This window comes from Sinocyclocheilus rhinocerous, unplaced genomic scaffold (assembly GCF_001515625.1).
Source record: "Sinocyclocheilus rhinocerous isolate Xijiao unplaced genomic scaffold, SAMN03320098_v1.1 scaffold275, whole genome shotgun sequence".
Lineage (NCBI taxonomy): Eukaryota > Metazoa > Chordata > Actinopteri > Cypriniformes > Cyprinidae > Sinocyclocheilus > Sinocyclocheilus rhinocerous.
The window spans coordinates 197727-218011 of record NW_015659967.1 but is presented as its reverse complement, the minus strand read 5'-3'; the positions used below and the strand labels follow the sequence as shown (position 1 = coordinate 218011).

The 20285-nt window shown below is 36.8% G+C and overlaps 1 protein-coding gene across 1 annotated transcript in view; it reads left to right on the top strand.

Moving 5' to 3' along the window:
• LOC107724740 (extracellular serine/threonine protein kinase FAM20C-like) overlaps positions 1-20285 on the top strand; it is a 61219-nt gene extending 40934 nt beyond the window's left edge. Inside the window, exons 4-10 of the mRNA XM_016533766.1 lie at positions 2118-2210; positions 5749-5864; positions 8126-8306; positions 8568-8677; positions 13486-13567; positions 15110-15169; positions 17460-20285. Coding sequence (XP_016389252.1) covers positions 2118-2210; positions 5749-5864; positions 8126-8306; positions 8568-8677; positions 13486-13567; positions 15110-15169; positions 17460-17724 — 907 coding nt within the window. The 3' untranslated portion in view covers positions 17725-20285. The remainder of the gene's footprint in view (positions 1-2117; positions 2211-5748; positions 5865-8125; positions 8307-8567; positions 8678-13485; positions 13568-15109; positions 15170-17459) is intronic.

Genomic DNA, 20285 nt, shown 5'->3' with positions numbered 1-20285 from the left:
GCAGGTAGTGACGATTCTCTCCGGCCAATCAGTGATCAGCAGAGTTTACACGTCACGTTTTGGTAACGGTACAGTTCGCTTGGAACCTCAACCGAGGTGGTACTGAAAAAAGTACCAGGTACCAGGTACTGTACCCAGTGGAAAACCCCCCAAAAGTGAACCATACCGAACCATACCGTGCCATACCATGCAGTGGAAAAGCGCCATTGGTGTTGTTTCCAAACAAAAGGAAATATATCGGTATCAGCATCGGCTATCGGCCAAAATTAGTTGAAAAATATCGTCATATCGGATATACTTATATACTTGTATATACTTATATCCGACTCATTTCATTCTGGGCCAAAAGCTTTAGCCCCCATTCTCTCTCCAGAGAGGTCGCCTGAATCAGCAGTACATTTTAGGCCTCATCTGGCAAATAAAAATCCATTAGTTCCCTTTTGATCCAGGAAATTGAGTGGATCATAATGGTGGAGGAGGATTTCAATGCGAAAAGCTTGCTTTGTCCCTCAAATGAAAATATATGAAGTCACAAAAAGTCTTTTCCATTAGTGTTTTGACAGTGGCGAGGGATGAGGATATAAGCAGCACTTAGAGTTAATGGCTGGATGAAAATGGGAATTTGGGAACTAAAAAGTTAATATAATATCTCATGATATTGAGATCTGGTGGCTGGGGCTTTTTTTAAAAAGCAGGACATCCTGTAGAGATCTCTTTAATTTCTCAATTTGTTATCTTGCATAAAAAAAGACCAAAGACCAAGAGACCAAATTTCGCATTTCAAAATGAACTCAAACATTTCTCATCAGATTATTTTAAGACCAAATAATATAAATTATGATATCCACATTCATTTTATCGTGCTATTCTCTGTCAACAAAGTTGATACTTAAATGAAACCCCATTCAGTTACCAGCAACCTTTGAGCAATACAATTGCCCTCTGTGTTTGTTAGTCACCTACAATCTGATGTGTTTTGAGCTAACATTAGCCTAGCATAGTTCTGATTTGCCATTTTCTGACCTCATTCCGTAACGCTTCCAGGAAAGATCTTACAGTTGTTTCAGGAAAGCACTGTGTAAGAGATACCATGAGCTGTTGAGACTGATATCATTGTAGTAGGTTGAGAGTTAAGATCTGTGGTTTGGTGCATGTCTGTCTGGATTCTATGGCATTTCTTCCTGCGCCTGTCTGTCTGAGTCTTGTAATCTGTCTGTCTGAACGCATAGGTACGTGGAGAGAACATGCACCTGCAGCTTGTTTCCTGCCAAAATCTGTTCTGTGCACACACACACATTCCTTTAGTTGCTGATCCAGCCATGCGGTCCACTCGGCAGACGTCCATGTAGTCTATTTGTCTGTCCGCTAGTGTCAGGATGTCTGCTGAAGCTAGCATAGCGCTACCTGACACAACAAGACTGCTGGAAGCCTTTTTCCTTTTGTTGCAGGCTAAGCGCTCTTGATTGTCAACACACACAAAAAAAATGCATTTATATTTGTATTAAGTAATAGAGTATGATTAAAAGGCTAAAAGATTAAATATTAATACAATAAACTCACATTTAATTCAGTTTTGTCTATAAACGTTCATCTTTTCTGACCAAATAATTAGAAGCTCCACAGTGGAAGCTCTGCAGTATTTTTTTTTTTTTACTAAACATGATGGCAAATGTACAGTAGTGGGTCATACAGCTGTTTTATGCATACCAATATATATATAGCCTACTGCATAATGCATAAATAGCAAGCATAGTATGGTAGTATGTTATTCTAAATATAGCCAGTGTGGTTAATGACCTGGAGGCAAAGTCAGCAATTATTTTTAACATATTTTATACATGCAGGTACATACATATTTTATACTTACATTTTGATTAGACTGCTAAAAGTTGGAATAGTTTTACACAAAATTTGATTATAAATGCAAAATGTGCGCATTTATTATTTATTCAACCTGCAACAGTAAAGTTATTTAGCAATGTAGCTTGCTACTCTTTGAAATGTTGAATATTATATACAGTATAAGTTGAACACTGTAAGCAATACTTCAGTATTGCATTCCGAGACAATTAGGTGGAAACTAACATCAATCTTGTTTTTTCTACTCTGTCCTCTAGACAAACCAGGGAACAAGAAACACCCCCAGACTTCTTCTACTTCTCTGACTTTGAGCGACACAACGCAGAGATCGCTGCATTTCATCTGGACAGGTAAGAATAAAACACCTACAGAGAGAAAGAGAGAGTTTTTGCGGGGCCCAGTGGTCAGTTGTGAGAGTTTCGGGAAGTTGTTTCCAGTTTCTATTGGCTATATTCCTTATTTTCTTGTATGTCTGTCTGTTTCAGGGACAAACTGGTACCATCTGAATAACAATGAGATCATGTGACCTTAAGCATTGCAAGAGTTTATGCTTAGCATCCCACTGTGTTTACTTTGTGTTTACTCGGCCTTTATCTTCGTTTGACAGAAATGTTTGGAGGTGTTTAGATATGACAGGTCTGGGAATTTGTTTTAAGGTGTCTGACGTTAATGATAAGGTCGGAAGAGACAATATTAGATTGCCAGTGTATTGGACAATGTCATCATTATTGTCTGAACTTTAAGTTGTATTTTCCATTATTTCAGTTTTTCCCCCCATTATTCTTGGCACTGTGCTTACTAGTTAGCGAAGACAAGCATTATTATTACTACTGCTTATGACTTATGGCTATGGATTCAAAATAACCTAATTAACTAATTATGTTTTGTAATTACTTTTAAGTAAATGTTATTATGTTCAATTTTATTAATAATAATAATAATAATAGCAATGGTAACACTTTACAATAAGGTCCCATCAGTTCAATTTAGTTGATGCATTAACTAAAATGAACTACCAAAGAGCAATTCATTTGTTACAGTGTTTATTAATCTTTAGTTAATAAAAATATAACTGTTCATTGTTTGCTCATGTCAGCTCAGGTCCATTCAATAATATTAATAGATTCAAATTTGAATAGTAATAATGCATTAGTAATGCCGAGATTAAATTAACTAGAATTAATAAATACTAGAATATTAGAAATTATAATTTTTTCATTGTTAGTTCATGTTAACTAATGTAGTTAACTAATTGGAACAAATTGAACCATGTTGTAAACTCTTACTATTATTTATTTTATTTTATTTTTATTTTATGTACCACCAATAAATAGAAAAGTTTTTAAGAAAAGTCCATTATTAAAAATTATTGTGTTATGGTGTATATTGAGCAAGTCTGTTAAATCTGGTAGCCTGCATGACGCTCATCCAAACCCCATTCAACCACCCCAGTAGCCTTTAAGAGGAAATTCCCCTTACAGAGACCTTCAGCTTGGCTTCCTCCCAGTTCTTTCACTGAAAACACCTGTGGTGCTCTGATACTGCTCTAGAATGGACATTGGCCGGGCAAAAGAAACCATAACCACACACACACACACATCTCCACATTTCACTTTTACACACGAGTGCGCTCGCACCATTGTGATGTCAGAAAGCCAAACCAACTCTTATTATATTCTCGCCGCTCTGCGCATGTCACTCAAGACTTTTGGACAACGGCCTGAAAAGCACTTAGTGCGATAGAGTCGATACACCTTACAGTTACTCCCAGAGTAACAAGGTGCATGTGAGTGCAGTCAGAAGTCAGAAGAAACTCCCCGCTGACTTTAACAAGAAGCCCCACAGAGAGAGGCTTTGTGGAGTCAGAGAGCTAATTGAGCTTGTGAGACCTACTCCATTTCCTCTAGAACGTTGTTGCTCTCATTTGAGGCGCCTGTCATGTCCATGATGTATTTTATTTAGGGGAGGAAAAAGCATTGTATGATATGCCAACTTATTGTCAGCTGAGTGATAACGCTTTGCTAGTGAAATGGTATATTGATAGCTTCGCTTAGTGTGAGAGAAACAACTGAATTTTACAAGAAATGTTGTGCTACTACAGTACTCTCAACTTCATCGCAAACCACTTCCTCTCGGTTATACTGTAGCTTATTTCCACAAACGTCCGACAGAATGTTCCTAGAATGCAGTGTTTCCACACTGGGCTCTTTGTCGCCTGCGTCCAGAGTGACTCTGCAACTTGCGACCCCTGAGTGGTTTCATCTCAAAGGCTTGGGTTTCTGTCTCTCAGGGGCCAGGAGCCCATGCACCACACGATGTGGGATTTTCTCTGAGGCGGCCCACTGGACACAGACAAAGACTGAGAGATGAACAAACCCTCCAGCATGCGTGTGCGCCATTCAGAATTGAATTCAGAAAGAATTTTAAATTGCAATTAAATTCTTCTGTTTGAGTTGAAATTGCAAACAGGATGCAAATTCAAATTGTAATTCCAGTTTGAATTTAAAGAAGTTAAACTGAAATGATGGAAAATATGGAAAATCTTCTAACTGTTCTTAGTGTAGTTTATAATAATGTTTCATTTTTCAGTATCAATTACATATAAATATATTATCATACACACAACATATGGAGTCTTTTATTCATAATCATTGGTTGACACTCCTGCAGATATTTATATTTAGTATTAATTAATTTAATAGTAGTAAACTGACCATGGTAAGATAAAAATACTCACTATGAACTAGTTGTTTATTAGCATGCTTATTATTAACATGTTGGTTGTTTATTAGTACTCAAAGCACATATTCTTCATGACCATATTTTAGATCCCTTAATCCACCCCATACCTAAACTAACAACTACCTTGCTAACTAGTAATAAGCAGCAAATTAAGAGTTTATTAAGTTAATTAGTTTATTGAGTTAATAGTTAATAGTGCGAATTGATCCCCCAAACTAATGTGTGATCTTATAAATATTATATGTTTATATTTAATCAGTTAACTTCCACTGACATTTTTTTTTATTATTATTTCATGGTGCGGTGCTGTATAACAAATTAAAAATTCTCTCTCTCTCTCTCTCTCTCTATATATATATATATATATATATATATTAATTTTATTTAATTTGTATTTACATTTAATAAATTCACTCTCATTTTAGATGTGGTGCTATATGGCAAAATTCAAATGCATTTGATGTGTCATTTGTTTTGACATTATTAAACTTAGTTTAGAGAAGTATGTCTAGTAATTGAGGAAAATATTCTACATGTTAAGGGATAAAAACCACATATTAATAATGCATATTTGTGTGTTTTTATTGGAAATCTTCTGTTGAATTTCTGAAAATTGCATTCTGTATTTTTTTCTCCATCATTCCAATTTAACTTCTTGTGAGGCGTGTGGCCAGTTTAATTAAAAACTCACTCATAATTGAAAAAGAGCCAATTCTGACTTTTGCCCAGCACAAGTACACAAGAAAGACAACATGAGAGAGAAACTAGAGGGCATTTATATCCTGTGGTGTGTGGCCACTGGCCAGATGCTAAAACGCCAATAAAAGTCTAATAAAGAGCAATCACGGAGGTGTCATAAAGCCAGTGAGTAAAGAGTGGGCTCAGTTGCTTAGCAGTAGCACCTTGAAGAAAAAAATCATTACCCAGCCACTTTAGAAATGGCTTTATTCTATGGATTTTCTGCGCTCTTTATTGTTTGTTTCCTCATTATTGAATGCGGCAGGAGATTGAATGTCTGGTGTCACTGTTCTCATAAAGCAGCCTGTGAACTGTGCAAGGCCTGCGTGAAGAAACACCACAGGTGTTGTTTCTGATAATGCATTGCAAATGAATCGTTTGACAATGTCGTTTGTTTGTGGCGCACAGAATCCTGGATTTCCGGAGAGTTCCCCCGGTGGCCGGCAGGCTGGTGAACATGACACGGGAGATCCGAGACGTGACCCGTGACAAAAAGCTCTGGCGGACATTCTTCGTATCCCCAGGTATGAGTGGCTTCGGCAGGGCCTTTTCTTCTACCCCATCAGGCCATGCTTCCCCCTGATTGTTGGCTTCTCACGCATATAGAGTTCAGACAATGGGAAAATCCAAATTTCTGAGAATCAGACAGTCATTCAGTTTCATGACAAACTTCCCTGTGGTGTCGAAGTGTTAGCATTTAGCTAAATTTGTTGCATAGTTTAGCATGTTAGCATCTTGCTATGTGTATTTTTGACTGCTTATTCCTTTTTTAACAGCTTAAAAAGTCCATAAAGAGCCATTAAACTAACCAATTATGGGCTGTGACAAATATTAGCACAAAAAGCGTGCAGTAGACCAGCCATAGACCAGCTAACGACACCCAGCCAAGATGCTAGGCTAATTACAGCCTTTAATTGGGGAGTAACAAGCATGCAATAACACACGTGCAGCTAGTTTGGCAACTAAATTACCGACATTTAGATGATGTAAGTGTTCGGATGAGGCACACAGATTGGCCATATTCTTTCTCTGCAGGGCTATCATTAGCATTCTGCCTCCACTTTTCATGACAAATGTGTTTTTGTGGGAACGAGTGAAAGGGCTCCGCTTCCCCCGGGGAGCCATGTCAGGAAACATTTGAAAAAGGCGTTATACATAATGATTCATCATTGGCTAAACAGCAGCGTTTAATGAGCCCTTGGTGAATCCGAGCATTTTAGATCACTGACATCCTTCATCAAATAAAGGCACATCTGGAGAAGTCACCTATTTCAAAAGCATCTTCTGCAAACTGTAACACTATAAACAAGGCTGCTGCACAAAAGATTGCCATAGTTAGCATGTTGTTGCTGTCAAATTTGGTTACCATCATGATTGTGGACAGTATGGCTTGGCGTTATGATGATATACACATATGTGTCAACTGTATTTCCTGCCACATAGATACGTTTATGTGGCTATTACTGAGAACGGCTGCTTTTGGACATTTAATTGCATGTTATTTGCAATTAAATGAAAATGAATTATAGTTTAAATTTATATTAAATGCAATAAGCTAAACCTTAGAGTGCTTTTGACCCACTTAAGTAGAATTTAATACATATTTATGTCTTTTCATAATTACTTCAATTGTGCAGAAATAAGGTTGAATGTACTGACGAGCATTTATGATAAACTAAAATATACTTTAATGTTATTTCTATTGAACCTTGTATGTTATGTATTTAAATAATTTAGAATCAAGTACATTACATATGCTCTAGTATGTCAGTCAACACATCAAAATAATCACAGCAAGACAAAAGATTATTAAGCATAATGATTTAAAATGTACTTTAAAGTAAAACTTTTAATTTGACATTATTACAAAATGCACTTTTTAAAGGTACTGTGATAATGTACATAGTATAAGCACCTTTAGAAGCATAGTCATGAAAGTGTCTCTCTTTAAATACACTTAAGTGCCCTTTTATTTCCCTGCCAAAAAAAAACAATAGAAACCATCACAAAAATTCTAATGGTTTCCACTACAAATACCATTACAGACCATCAACTTTTAACCATTAAAACCAATAAGAAATGCTTTCCTGCAGTGTGTTTTGGGACATATTCCATTAGGATTTAGTGGTTTTAACAAGCCACCAATAGAAGGCGACCAATTACTAGTAGAGACCAATAGGCACAATTAAAATTTCCATTAAAACCAGTACAATTCCCATTATAACCAGTACAACCATTACAAAATCTGTGATGGTTTCTATAGTTTTTTTTTCAGCAGGGTTAATTAATATTAAATATGTCTGCAAGTACAGTTTAGTTAAATATGCTTTTAAGATTTGAGGGGAGTTTTACTATTTTAAGTCTTTTGTGCTTATATAAATAACCACATTACATGGTTATGGTGTGTATCACAAAATACTTATTTTGGGAAAAAAAGTTAATATATGATATATAATTCATTATTATTATATTATTATTATTTAACTTTATGAACGCAAACCAAAATATAAGATTATTTATTCATTAAAAATCAATGCATCAGTGAAAAACAGCTGCTTCACGTTATATAAAACTTGACTTAAATATCTGGGGATTCCGAAAGGTTGTAGGTTCAAACCCAGTAATGGGCAATCAATGAGCTATTACCATTGTGTACTTGAAGACACTTAATCCCATGTTACTCCAGAGGGACTTTTCCTTTCTCTTTGCTTCACTGGTGGTCCATTTTAAACCCCCCAAGAACAGTTTTCTCTTTCCTAAGACCTTTTCTTCCTCACCTCTGCAGCCAACAACATCTGCTTCTATGGCGAGTGCTCCTACTACTGCTCCACAGAACATGCCCTATGTGGGAAGCCCGACCAGATCGAGGGCTCCCTGGCTGCATTTCTTCCTGACTTGGCACTAGCTAAGCGCAAGACCTGGAGGAACCCCTGGCGCCGCTCCTACCACAAACGCAAGAAAGCTGAGTAAGCTCTTTTTCTCCGCTTTATCTCCGGTCTCCACGCACCACCCCATATCTTCATTAAACTACAGTCTGGCTTTATCAGCAAAAAAGACTACTGCGGTTCTCACTTACTCTCAGAGAAATCCTATCTGTGCAGTAAAACAATGGGCCATCCTGTTTGAGATGGCAGTTGTGCGCTAGTAGGATTATATATGAGAAGGGACAAAATGCAGCTCAAATTTAAAGGTGAAGTGAGTTTCTTATTCGTTTTCTCTATTGTAAGGTGGGAAGTGGATCCGGACTATTGTGATGAAGTCAAACAGACTCCTCCGTATGACCGAGGCACACGACTTCTGGACATCATGGACATGACTATTTTTGACTTTCTAATGGGTAAGTGTTGAACATGTTTAAAAACGTGTTTATAAAATTTTGCTTAGAAGTATAGGGGAAACTGGGGGAAAAATTACTTTTCACTCCATGAAGTTTTTTTAGGGTAACTTTATTTTTACATTTTTGCATTTTTGAATTAAATGTTTGTGTAGACTCATGAAGTCTTATATAAAATTGAACATTTTCCATTATCGCCCAGGAAAGAGACACAGCTCATTGGATGCAACTTTTGTGACAACATGCCCCTATAGTGGCAACTAGTAAAAACGTATGCATTCTAAGTGGATCCGGACTATTGTGATGAAGTCAAACAGACTCCTCCGTATGACCGAGGCACACGACTTCTGGACATCATGGACATGACTATTTTTGACTTTCTAATGGGTAAGTGTTGAACATGTTTAAAAACGTGTTTATAAAATTTTGCTTAGAAGTATAGGGGAAACTGGGGGAAAAATTACTTTTCACTCCATGAAGTTTTTTTAGGGTAACTTTATTTTTACATTTTTGCATTTTTGAATTAAATGTTTGTGTAGACTCATGAAGTCTTATATAAAATTGAACATTTTCCATTATCGCCCAGGAAAGAGACACAGCTCATTGGATGCAACTTTTGTGACAACATGCCCCTATAGTGGCAACTAGTAAAAACGTATGCATTCTGTCTCCTGGAAGTTGTGTAATAGCCAGCCAGACACATTGCTTAATATGGCCAATGAACTATGAAAATAAAAAATAGAATTAAAAAAAAAAAAAAGTTCATTGTGATATACAAGTTAAAAAATAAGAAACAGAGACATTGTGAGATATAAAGTCACAATGTGAGGTAAAAAAAAATTTGAGATTATAAACAGTCAAATTTAGGAGATATGCAGTAACATTAAGAGATAAGTCAAACCAACGCTATCTCACGACCAATTCGTACGCATTTTACGAGGTGGCTAATTCGTGCGAATCCGTATGACATCAATCGTACGATTTTGTATGATTTGTCTAGACCCCAGTGACGGGTAGGTTTAGGGGCGGGGTTAGGTGTAGGTCATTTGTACAAATTCATACGAATTGTGCAACTCGTAAAATACATACGATTTAGCAAAAATCGTATGAATTTGTACGAGTGAGGCCGTACGAATTAGCCACCTCGTAAAATATGTACGAATTGCCATGAGATCGGGCTGGTGAAACTGTGAGAAAGTCACAGCTGGGAGATATACAGTCACATTGCAAGCAAATAAAGTTGCATTGCAAGGTTTTAAAGAATGTCACTGAGATATAAAGTCACATCTCAAGATAAACTCACATCTGGTCACATTGTAAGATGGAGTGACACTGTGATATATAAAGTCACAACTGGAAGATATAAAGTTTTAATTTCAGAGAAATAAATTAACAATTTTGAGATATAAAGTCAAGTTGTAAGATATAACGTCACAATAGGAAGACATACAGTTGCAAATTTAAGAAACAAAGTCACATTGTGATATAAAAAATTCACACAGCAAGATATAAAGTCACAACTAGGAGGTATAAAGTCAATTTCGAGAAATAAAGTCACGATAGGAAGATATAAGGTCACGATTAGATGACTTTCAGATCAGACTTTTAGATCAGATAAAAAGCCATATTGTGAGAAAGTCAGTTGGGAGATATACAGTCACATTACAATAAATAAAAAAATCGCTGTGAGATATAAAGTCACACTGCAAGATAAAGGACACAATTGGGAGATATAAAGTCTCAATTACAAGAAACAGTCACACTGTTAGATTATAAAAAAGTCACATTGTCAGAAAAAAAAGTTGAATTGCGCAGAAGTCACAGTTGTGGGATTTACAGTAACATCGCAAGAAATAAAGATACTGCGAGAAAAAAAAAAGTCACTGTGAGATATAAAGTCACATTGCAGAAGTCACACTGCGAGATGTAAAGTCACAGTGGCAAGATGCAAAGTCTCAATTTCGAGAAATAGTCGCAATCTTTAGATATAAAGTCACAATTACAATAGTCGTACATATGATAACAGTCACATTGTGAGATAAAGTCATATTGTGGAATAAAAAGTATATAAAGTCACACTGCAAAATATATAGTCATTAACTAAAAGTATAAAGTCTAAATTTTGAGAAATAAAGTCAATTTTGAGATGTGAAGTCACAATTACAGGAGTCATATACATAATAACAGTTATTGTGAGACATAAAGTCACATTGTTGGATAAAAGAAAGTATATAGTCACTTTGTGAGATAAAGAAGTCACACTGCAAGATATAAAGCCACAACAAGAAGTGTAAAGATTCTGAGAAATAAAAACTTTTTTGAGATATAAAGACAGAGATATAAAGCCACGACTATGTTAAGTATAAAGTCTCAATTTCAATAAAGTCACAGTTGCAAGATATAAATTCACAGTCTGTGGGTGATCTCTGGATGTCTCTTCAGAGCTTGAGAGTGTTTTGATCCATTCATGAGCCGTGTGCCCTTGAGCGAGGCTGTTAACCTCAGGTTGATCTGAGGGAATTTCCCCTGTTCATCAGAAGTTCCTGGTGCTTTTCTGAGAGGACGTTGTGTGAACACCATAGAAACCAACTCCTCCAGCCCTACTTGTGTGTGGATAAATATAGATTCTGATTCAAGTGTCAACTCGAACAGTTTTAAGTGTCAACATTAGTCATCAAGACGACTAAAATTATCAACTGCAGAAGTGGAATGTGTTGAAAATAACTTAAAGGAGACCTACTATGCCCCTTTTTAGCCTACAATATGAAATGTAAGTCTCAGAATGTGCCTGTGAAGTTTCAGCTCAAAATACCCCACAGATCATTTATTATATAATTTTGAAAAAGCCTATTTTGAGTGGAAGCAGATACACGCTGTTTTAGTGCATGTCTCTTTAAATGCAAATGAGCTGCTGCTCCCCGCCCCCTTTTCCAGAACAAGGCTGTGCTTTTACAGCTGGTACCTCAGATACTCTGCTAAAAAACATCTGTTTGGTTTTGATTACCGTGTCTATGGTACAGTGACCGGGAGGGGACATGTTCGGTTCACTTAGTTTTTTTCGTGGGCATGACATATTAGCTCGTGGGAACGTGATAATATGTTGTGGCCACAAGATATTAATTAGTGGGAACATCATATTAACTTGTGGGAACATGATATTATGTCGTGGCCACAAGATCATTTTGTCAAGGTAACGACATCCATTTCTCGTGGCCATGACTTCTTATGTAAGGGAACGATATATTTTTCTCGTGGCCACGAGTTTAATGTGTAAACAAACCTGCATGACCATAGTAACCTGAGATTATCAGAGATGGAATTATTAATATGTTATTTTCAATTAAGAAATGATTATATTTATAATGATATTAATTATTATAGAAATTATTACATTATTAAATTATTATATTAACCAGGTCTAGGATACAGGACTGTATTGCGCGCGATATAGACAGCATTCGAATGAAGTTTATCATGAATAAAGTACATAAAACATTTTTATCCATCCCACAGTCTTGTAAGTCCATTAACTGATCGTCCTTTTTCCCTAATATTTGTATAATATTATTATTATTATTATTATTAGCCTATTATTATTGGTTATATTTGTATATTCGTTTATATTCGTTTTTCCCTTCATTTCGATTTCTTTACTTAATGTTCTGGGGTGTGTTTCCCAAAAGCATCGTTAGCTAACTATGGTGGTTCGTTCCATTGAACTCTATTGGTAACGACGGAACTTGCGACCATAGTTGCTTTTGGGAAACGCACCCCTGAATAGTTTTGTAAATAATAACCTAAAATATATGATAGCAATTAGGCTAGCATAATTATACAGAACGTTTATTAGGTAAAGCGATACACAATAAATATAAAAATATAGCCCTAACCAGTTAATAAAATAATAATATACAAATATTAAATAAAAAGACAAAATCAGTTAATGGATTTACAAGACTGTGGGATGGATAAAAATGTTTTATCTCTCTCTGATAATCCCGGGTTACTATGGTCACGGGTTTGTATACGCATTAAACTCGTGGCCACAAGAAAAATGTGTCGTTCCCTCAACATAAGAAGTCATGGCCACGAGAAATGAATGTCATTCCCTCAACATAGCATCTTGTGGCCACGACATAATATCACATTCCCACGAGTTAATATGACGTTCCCACGAATTAATATCTCGTGGCCACAACATATTGTCACATTCCCACGAGTTAATATCTCGTGGCCACGACATGTGAGTATTAAACTAAGTTCTCTTTCATGTCTTATTGTGCTTAAACTGTCAAATACACACAAGTTTATGTTAAAAACACACGAGTTACAAAAACAGTCGGTTATGTCTGTGACGGTAAACAGCTGGGAGAGAATTTGCATGTTTATATTAGATCTGTGTGGCAGGCAGCAGCTTAATATACAGTAAATAACTCAATAAATCCACTGCTCTCTCGTCTCCTCTGAGGCTGGGACTCGAAATAGTGATCTGTGCTCATCAGTGCAGCCAAAGACAGAACAGTTAGCATGCTTTGCTCGAACTTTCACTATGGTGTTACTTTCAGTTGCAAAAACACAATGGCGGCGCCGTGGGTGGAAACTTGCAGTAATATTATGATAAGATCCCCATTCTACGTCACGGGGGGTAACGAAATCTGAACAGCTTGTTTTTCACAAGCTTGCAGAGAAAGGCTGTTCTTTTTCACGTTTAACTTAAAGGAGCGATGGACTTCCGTTTTATCTTTTCTTCAACATCCCACATCAATCTTCCTGTATTTCACTCTCCCTCTCTCCTTTTTCGCACTGAACAGGCAACATGGATCGCCACCATTACGAGACTTTTGAGAAGTTTGGAAATGAGACTTTCATTATTCATTTGGACAACGGCAGAGGGTAAGCCGCTTTTATTATAGAATAACGTCCTCACCGTCCTTCACACCTCGCTCCTCAAAGCTCCACACGACTCCACAGCCACTTCCTTTTTACACTGAAACCATGGAAACAGAGTGTTTCTATCTTAAGAGGCGTGAATATGTAGATGTTGAGTGGAAGGTCAGAATTATATGGCGTCATGTCTCAGGGTGTAATATGTGTGCCATTGAAGGGCTCACAGTGGGTAGTCACACAGGTGCTCGCACAGATAAAGGATTTTGATTAAACTGACATTCTGCTCGACTGAAGTGGCTGCTTTTTCATTCTCTACATTTGTTACTGAAGTAAGCCACTGTGTAGAGCCATAGGTCTCTCAATGCCAGATTAATCTAAGTCCCGACTAAAATTTACATTTATTTTCTTCTATTTGTGTGAAATTTATACTGAACTGAATTTCTGATGGGGTTTTACTGCTACAAGTAAGTTGCAAGGTCCTATCATGAAGTTATATAAAGGACTACTCTTTATATGTCAGTACTTTTGTTGAAGTTGCTATTCTGCTATTACTTGTGTTACATATGCGGTTTTGCAGGATGAAAATAATACATTTTATTATACTTTTAAATAAGAATATAACTGTAAAATGTAAGATATGGCCTCTGAAAACACATTTCAGCCCCACTGAACCACACCAGTAATGTGCTGTACAATTTGACTTACCAATATGAAAGTAATAGTGAAAGATGAATGTATAATGACAGAAAGTGATTTAAGCGTCCGTCATATAAGCTGGGTTTTATTTCTTCTTAAATAAAGACCTGAATGTACAATTTGGTGAGCTCTTCATATTCTAACTTTTATGTCTGGTAAATATTTGACCCAAAGTTGGGTTGAAACAACCCAGCATTTTTTAGAGTGTAAGTATAGTATGTTGGAAATGGTTCTTGAGCGTTTTAGCATCTTTACCCTAGTAAAAACAAAGTACACTTTAGCATACTTTTAAAGAGTACTTATTATGGCAGTAATATACTTTAAAAGAATATACTGAAGTGTGAACTGAATGTAATGCCGTCAGACACTTATTTGCATGTTAATTGCAATTAAATGAAAATGTATTATATTTTAAATGTGTAATAGATGCACTTAGCTGAACTTTAAAGTGCTTTTTGAGTCACCAAGTATGACTCAAGTACATCTTTAGATGTAGATTCATAATTTGTTCTATTGTCTTTGAAATAAAAAGTGCACTGCTAATTGCACTGACAAACATTTATGGCGAACTAACATCATTTCTATTGAAACTTGTATGACATGTATTTGTAAGTATACACATTTGTAATACTGGAGTTGTAATTTAGTACATATAAACTATTAACTAACCGTCATGAAAGTGTCTCTCTTCAAGTGCACTTAAGTGGCCTTTTATTTCATTAATATTATATTATCCGCAAGTACAGTTTTTTTTAAACATGCTTTTAAGATTTGAAGTACAATACAAGTACACAAATAAAGCACACTTTTTCACCAGAGAACCATTTAAAAAATATCTCTCTAACCCCACAGATTTGGAAAGCATTCACACGATGAAATGTCCATCCTGGTCCCTTTGACTCAGTGCTGCAGGTAAGATTGTTTTTCTCCACTTTCAGACATCTCTTGAATTGAGGCAATGGCCTCCCAACTGAGAGAGTGACTGCAGTGCAGTAATTCAGTATAGCACCGACACAACCGCATCCTGCTGTCTGCTGTGCACTGTTATTCTAGCTGTATCCTTTATTGCACATTTACATTTATTTCCTGTGGCTGATGTTTTCTTGCTAGATCAATCTATATGAATGGCTGCAAAAAACACTGACTGTGTCCCAATTTGCATAATTCTGCAAGCTGGTCGTAGTACACTCCACTTTGTGGCTAAATTTGCTATTCTAAGGGGCCATTCACACAACACACATTTTGCATTCCACTTGACTACTTTCAGATTATTTTTCTATGCAAACATTCACTAGACAGTTGTGTATTGAACTCACGCCTTGTGTCTTTCGCAGAATCTCACGCACAACACGTTGTTCTAAAAATTCTCATTTGGCACTCGTTTAAAATAAATCCAGTAAAAATAAGTTTGTTTTTAATTCTACTGCTCGCCTTTCATGTAGTTTGGTGCAAAAATTTGTTCTGTCTGAACGTTCCTATTGGAATTGAAGTTTTACTTTTATTCTCTCATTTTTTCAGAATTTTCAAAATTTTCCTTTTTAATGGTTAAAATAAATGTAAGTATTTAAAAAGAATGTCTAATTAATTTAATGATCATAAACTCATATAGTTTAACAATAACTTACTAAAAGTTTAATAAAAAAGTATGGTCACACTTTATTTTAAAGGGATACTCCACCCCAAAATGAACATTTTGTCATTAATTACTTACCCCCATGTCGTTCCAAACCCCTAAAAGCTTCGTTCGTCTTCGGAACACAATTTAAGATATTTTGGATGAAAACCGGGAGGCTTGTGACTGTCCGATTGACTGCCAAGTAAATTACACTGTCAAGGTCCAGAAAAGAATGAAAGCAAGCAGCGTACGCTATTCTGTGTCAGCCGCGACACAAGGATAAGTTTTCTACGTGTATTTACGCTTTGATATGAACGAAAACAGCGCATCCCTGCAGCGTGGCTGACACAGAAGAGCGTACGCTGCTTGCGTTCAGTGGATATTCTCCAAAATGGCACTACGGTGATGCGGAGAGACACAGAGGAGACGAATTGTTGAATAAAGTCGTTATTTTAGTTTTCTCGTCGCTTCATAACGTTACGGTTGAACCACTGATGGCAGATGGACTATTCTGACGATGTCTTTCATACTTTTCTGGAGCTTGACAGTGTAATTTACTTGGCAGTCAATCGGACAGTAAGTGATTAATGACAACATTTTCATTTTGGTGTGGAGTATCCCTTTAAGGTCCAATTCTCGCTATTAACAAATCATTATCTATACAAATTTTTGCCTCAATAAACTCCTAATTTGCTGCTTAAATTAATAGCTAGTAAGGTAGTTGTTAAGTTTAGGTGTTGGGTAGGATTAGGGATGAATATGGTCATGCGGAATTTGTGATTTATAAGTACTAATAAACAGCCAATATGCTAATAATAGACATGCTAATAAGCAACTAGTTAATAGTCAGAATTGGTCCCTATACTAAAGTATCACCAAAATTACATTTGAAGGATGAAACCCATTTTATTTTTCCCAAAATATGTGTTTTTCATTTAAAACTTTCTGGATACCATAATGGTTTAATAAAAATGTAATAATCAGAAATAAAAATGTTTTTATTTATCTATTGATTTTACAATAATAAGGCCCTATGAAATGTTTATGTTTGTTGTCTATTTAAATTTTTCAGAAATTATGATAATACAAATATATTATCACAAATGGTGGTGATAAAATAAAGGCGTAATACATTAACAATTTAACTAATCTTTTAAAATGTATCAATTCCTTTTTATTCTTTGGCAAACAAAGTGCCAAAGGTTGACTATTAAAATTAAAACATGGAAGAAAACTTGTATGACATTCCTTAAATAATAAAGTTCTAAACATTATTATTATTATTATTCTGAAAAGTACTTTCTACCGTTCAAAAGTAATAGATTTCAACTTTTAACTTGACGGGTTGTCATGAAGACCTTTGAGTTTTTGTTTGTATCTATCTGACAAATATTTTATCTAATGAAATGCTTATGAAGTGAGCAGCTCTAGAGATTAAGTCCATGTGTTTCAAATTTCCAGACATTCCACGTTATACTTTAAATTCCATTTTTATAACTGGATCTTACAATTCCATCTGTATTTTCATAGAGCCCTATACACTAAACAAATTAGCTGAGTTATACCTTTTACCGTTCTCTCTCTCAGAGTGAAGAGGTCGACGTATCTGCGGCTACAGCTGTTGGCTAAAGAGGAGTTCAAGCTGAGCTCTCTGATGGAGGAATCGCTACTGCAGGACCAGTTGGCACCCATCCTCATCCAGCCCCACCTGGAGGCCATGAACCGCCGCCTGCGCCTGGTGCTCACGGTGCTGGCCGACTGCGTGGAGAAAGAAGGCTTCCCATCAGTGGTGGAGAACGACCTGGACGGACAGCCCTCCTCGCACCACCATCAGGCGCACGGAGGGAGGTAGTGAGGCCTGAACCTCGGTTCCCGCCAGTCAGTCCCCCACCATGAGCCCCACCGAGGCTTGTGCTCGAGTCACACTCTGAATTCAGTGAATTCCACGACTAGCCACCAATGCCTCTGAGGAGCCACCCTATTGTGTGTGTAGAAGCGGAACTCTGGGACGAAGATGTCGTTTCTGGATGGCCGAGGCTTGTGTTTGAGCTGCACTACATACTTTTCTGTTGCATCCTGATTTGTTTGACAAGTCTGCTGATATAATTACATTTGCATATTTCAAGTTGGCGAGTGTACAGACGAGTTGGAACCAAAAGCTGAAAGAGATGATTTGGGTACTCAGATCTATATATTCAAACACAACTGTGCTCATGTAGGTCTTCGACATAAGGGCACGTAAACGAGCTTTAATGATAGTACTGCAGTGCAGTACTACTGTGCAAGGACACTTAAACGCATCCTTCCCTGTGCGTTCACAATTCGACATCATTTCCTGCCATCTGAACCAAGCCATCGTTTCAATTGCACATTGTGCCATCAAGCCTTCAATCATCGTGTCAGTTTGTTATTTCACTTAAGGTGAAGTGCGCGCTTCATTTGAGGTTATTCAGTGGTGAAGGAGAGAATCACGCTGATTGGTTCTTCAGGCGTCCTGTGCCCGCAGTCAGTGTTTCCCATCTCAGGCCTCATGCTGAATACACCTGCTCTCTCTTAATGAGAACCTTAAGGACGAGCTGATGCTATGCTAGCAGAAGTTCATAATGATGTTAGTCGTACTTCACGCTGCAGGTATCTCGAGTCTCATCTGGTGGAGTGATTTCAGTGCTTGATTATAGAGTAGGGCACAGGCTCGAGGGAATGAAACAAACCAATCAGTCCTAACCAGGAGGCAACAAACCGATAAGTCCTTTCATGTTAAAATAAGTTTTTGTCCTAACCAGGTGACAAGCAATGGCCAACGAGACCAGGGGAGTCCAAACTTGCTCCTCCAACGTACTACAAAACACCTGCCTGGATGTTTCTAGCAGGCCTAAAGAGCTTGATTAGCTGGTTCAGGTGAGTTTATTTAGGGTTGGAGCTAAACTCTGCAGGACAGTGGCCCTCCAGGAGCAGGATTGGACACCTCTGGACAAGACATTTTGGTTGGTTTCTATTTCTTTTCTGAGTCTATTTTTTTTTTTTGTTGTGCTAACGGTGAACTCTGACTGGTCTGAAATCCTGCTTCACATATTTGTGTGTATTATGCTGCGTTCCATTCAGTCAGACGTGGGATCTGATCTCTCATCCGTTTCATTGCTCCGTGTTCAGAGCATGACATAGCAAACCAAATGCTCCTGCCGGTGTTTCGTGGTCTATGAAAATGTGTCCTAGAAATCAGTTTGGGGAGGTTACATAATGGTATTTAGTGCAAGCATTTGTTGTTCTGTGATTATTAACTGAGAGGATCAATCACAGTGTTTTACACCCCCTGTTTCTCTGGTTTTATTATCATGAAATATGGGAACGTGGACTGCTCTGCTCTGATCTGATCTGTCTTATCATAATAAAGGCAGAAATGCCAAAAATAAATCTTTTAAAAAATGTTTTGAGGGAATATCACATTTTCTTACTTTTTTCTTAGGTTATAAAGTAGAATGAAAATAACAGTTAAGAAGAACACTACTCTTAAGAATCATTCGTGAATCCAGCACTGATTAGCAAATTACTCGCCTGTGGAAAGTGGTTATAGGACATGGTATAATGCTGATAGATCGTTTTATAATAGGACATCGTTTCATTCCTACTGTTTTGTTTTGTTTTTCAGCGTTACTCACATATACTGACCTTTCAACAAAAGTTATTATTCCATTGCTCTACATAAAACATGTTTTCAGCTCTCACTTATTTTGTGTTGTGTAAACCATGGCCAAAAAAGGCAAAAGAGTGCCTTTTATCTTTGTGGTGATTGCCACTTTCTCGTTCATTCACTCATATTCACGCCATCGCATTTTAAAGAAGTTTTAGTTGGCCTCTAAATTAACCTTTTGGAAGTAGTTGTGTGTTGTATTTTAAAAGCTCAAAATGCTATTTATTAAGAAAGAGTACATTTGTGAGGAAATCGTGTTGGGTTTTAGGTCTTATTTTGCATTTGAGATTTTTTTTGTGTGTGTGTGCTTTAAAAAGAAGTCCCTGTTCCTCACAGACATTGTAAAGATGATTTGATAGTCTGACTGCTCTGTGTAAAGTGAGGGGCCACATGTAGTGTTTTGTGTTTAACCCCAGTGCCTGTGCAATGCTCAAGAAACTTGAATGTTTTGGGATTATTCACAAACGGACCTTTTAGTAGCCCATGGCCTGGACTCAAAGGTGTTTGGTTTTTTTTAGTTGGCAGTAAGTAATTATGAGATGGTCAAGGCTTCTATTAGCCAAACAGACTTAAAAATGTTCCCAATACTCTCAGTTTTTCTGTACATATCTGTAAATATGATACGTTGATCCAAGAGGCTGTTTTCGGAGCAAAAAAAAAGCTTCAGTTTTCTTTTCCTCTCTTCAGCATTGTTACTGTGAAGATCTGTTTGCAAAATGATAAAA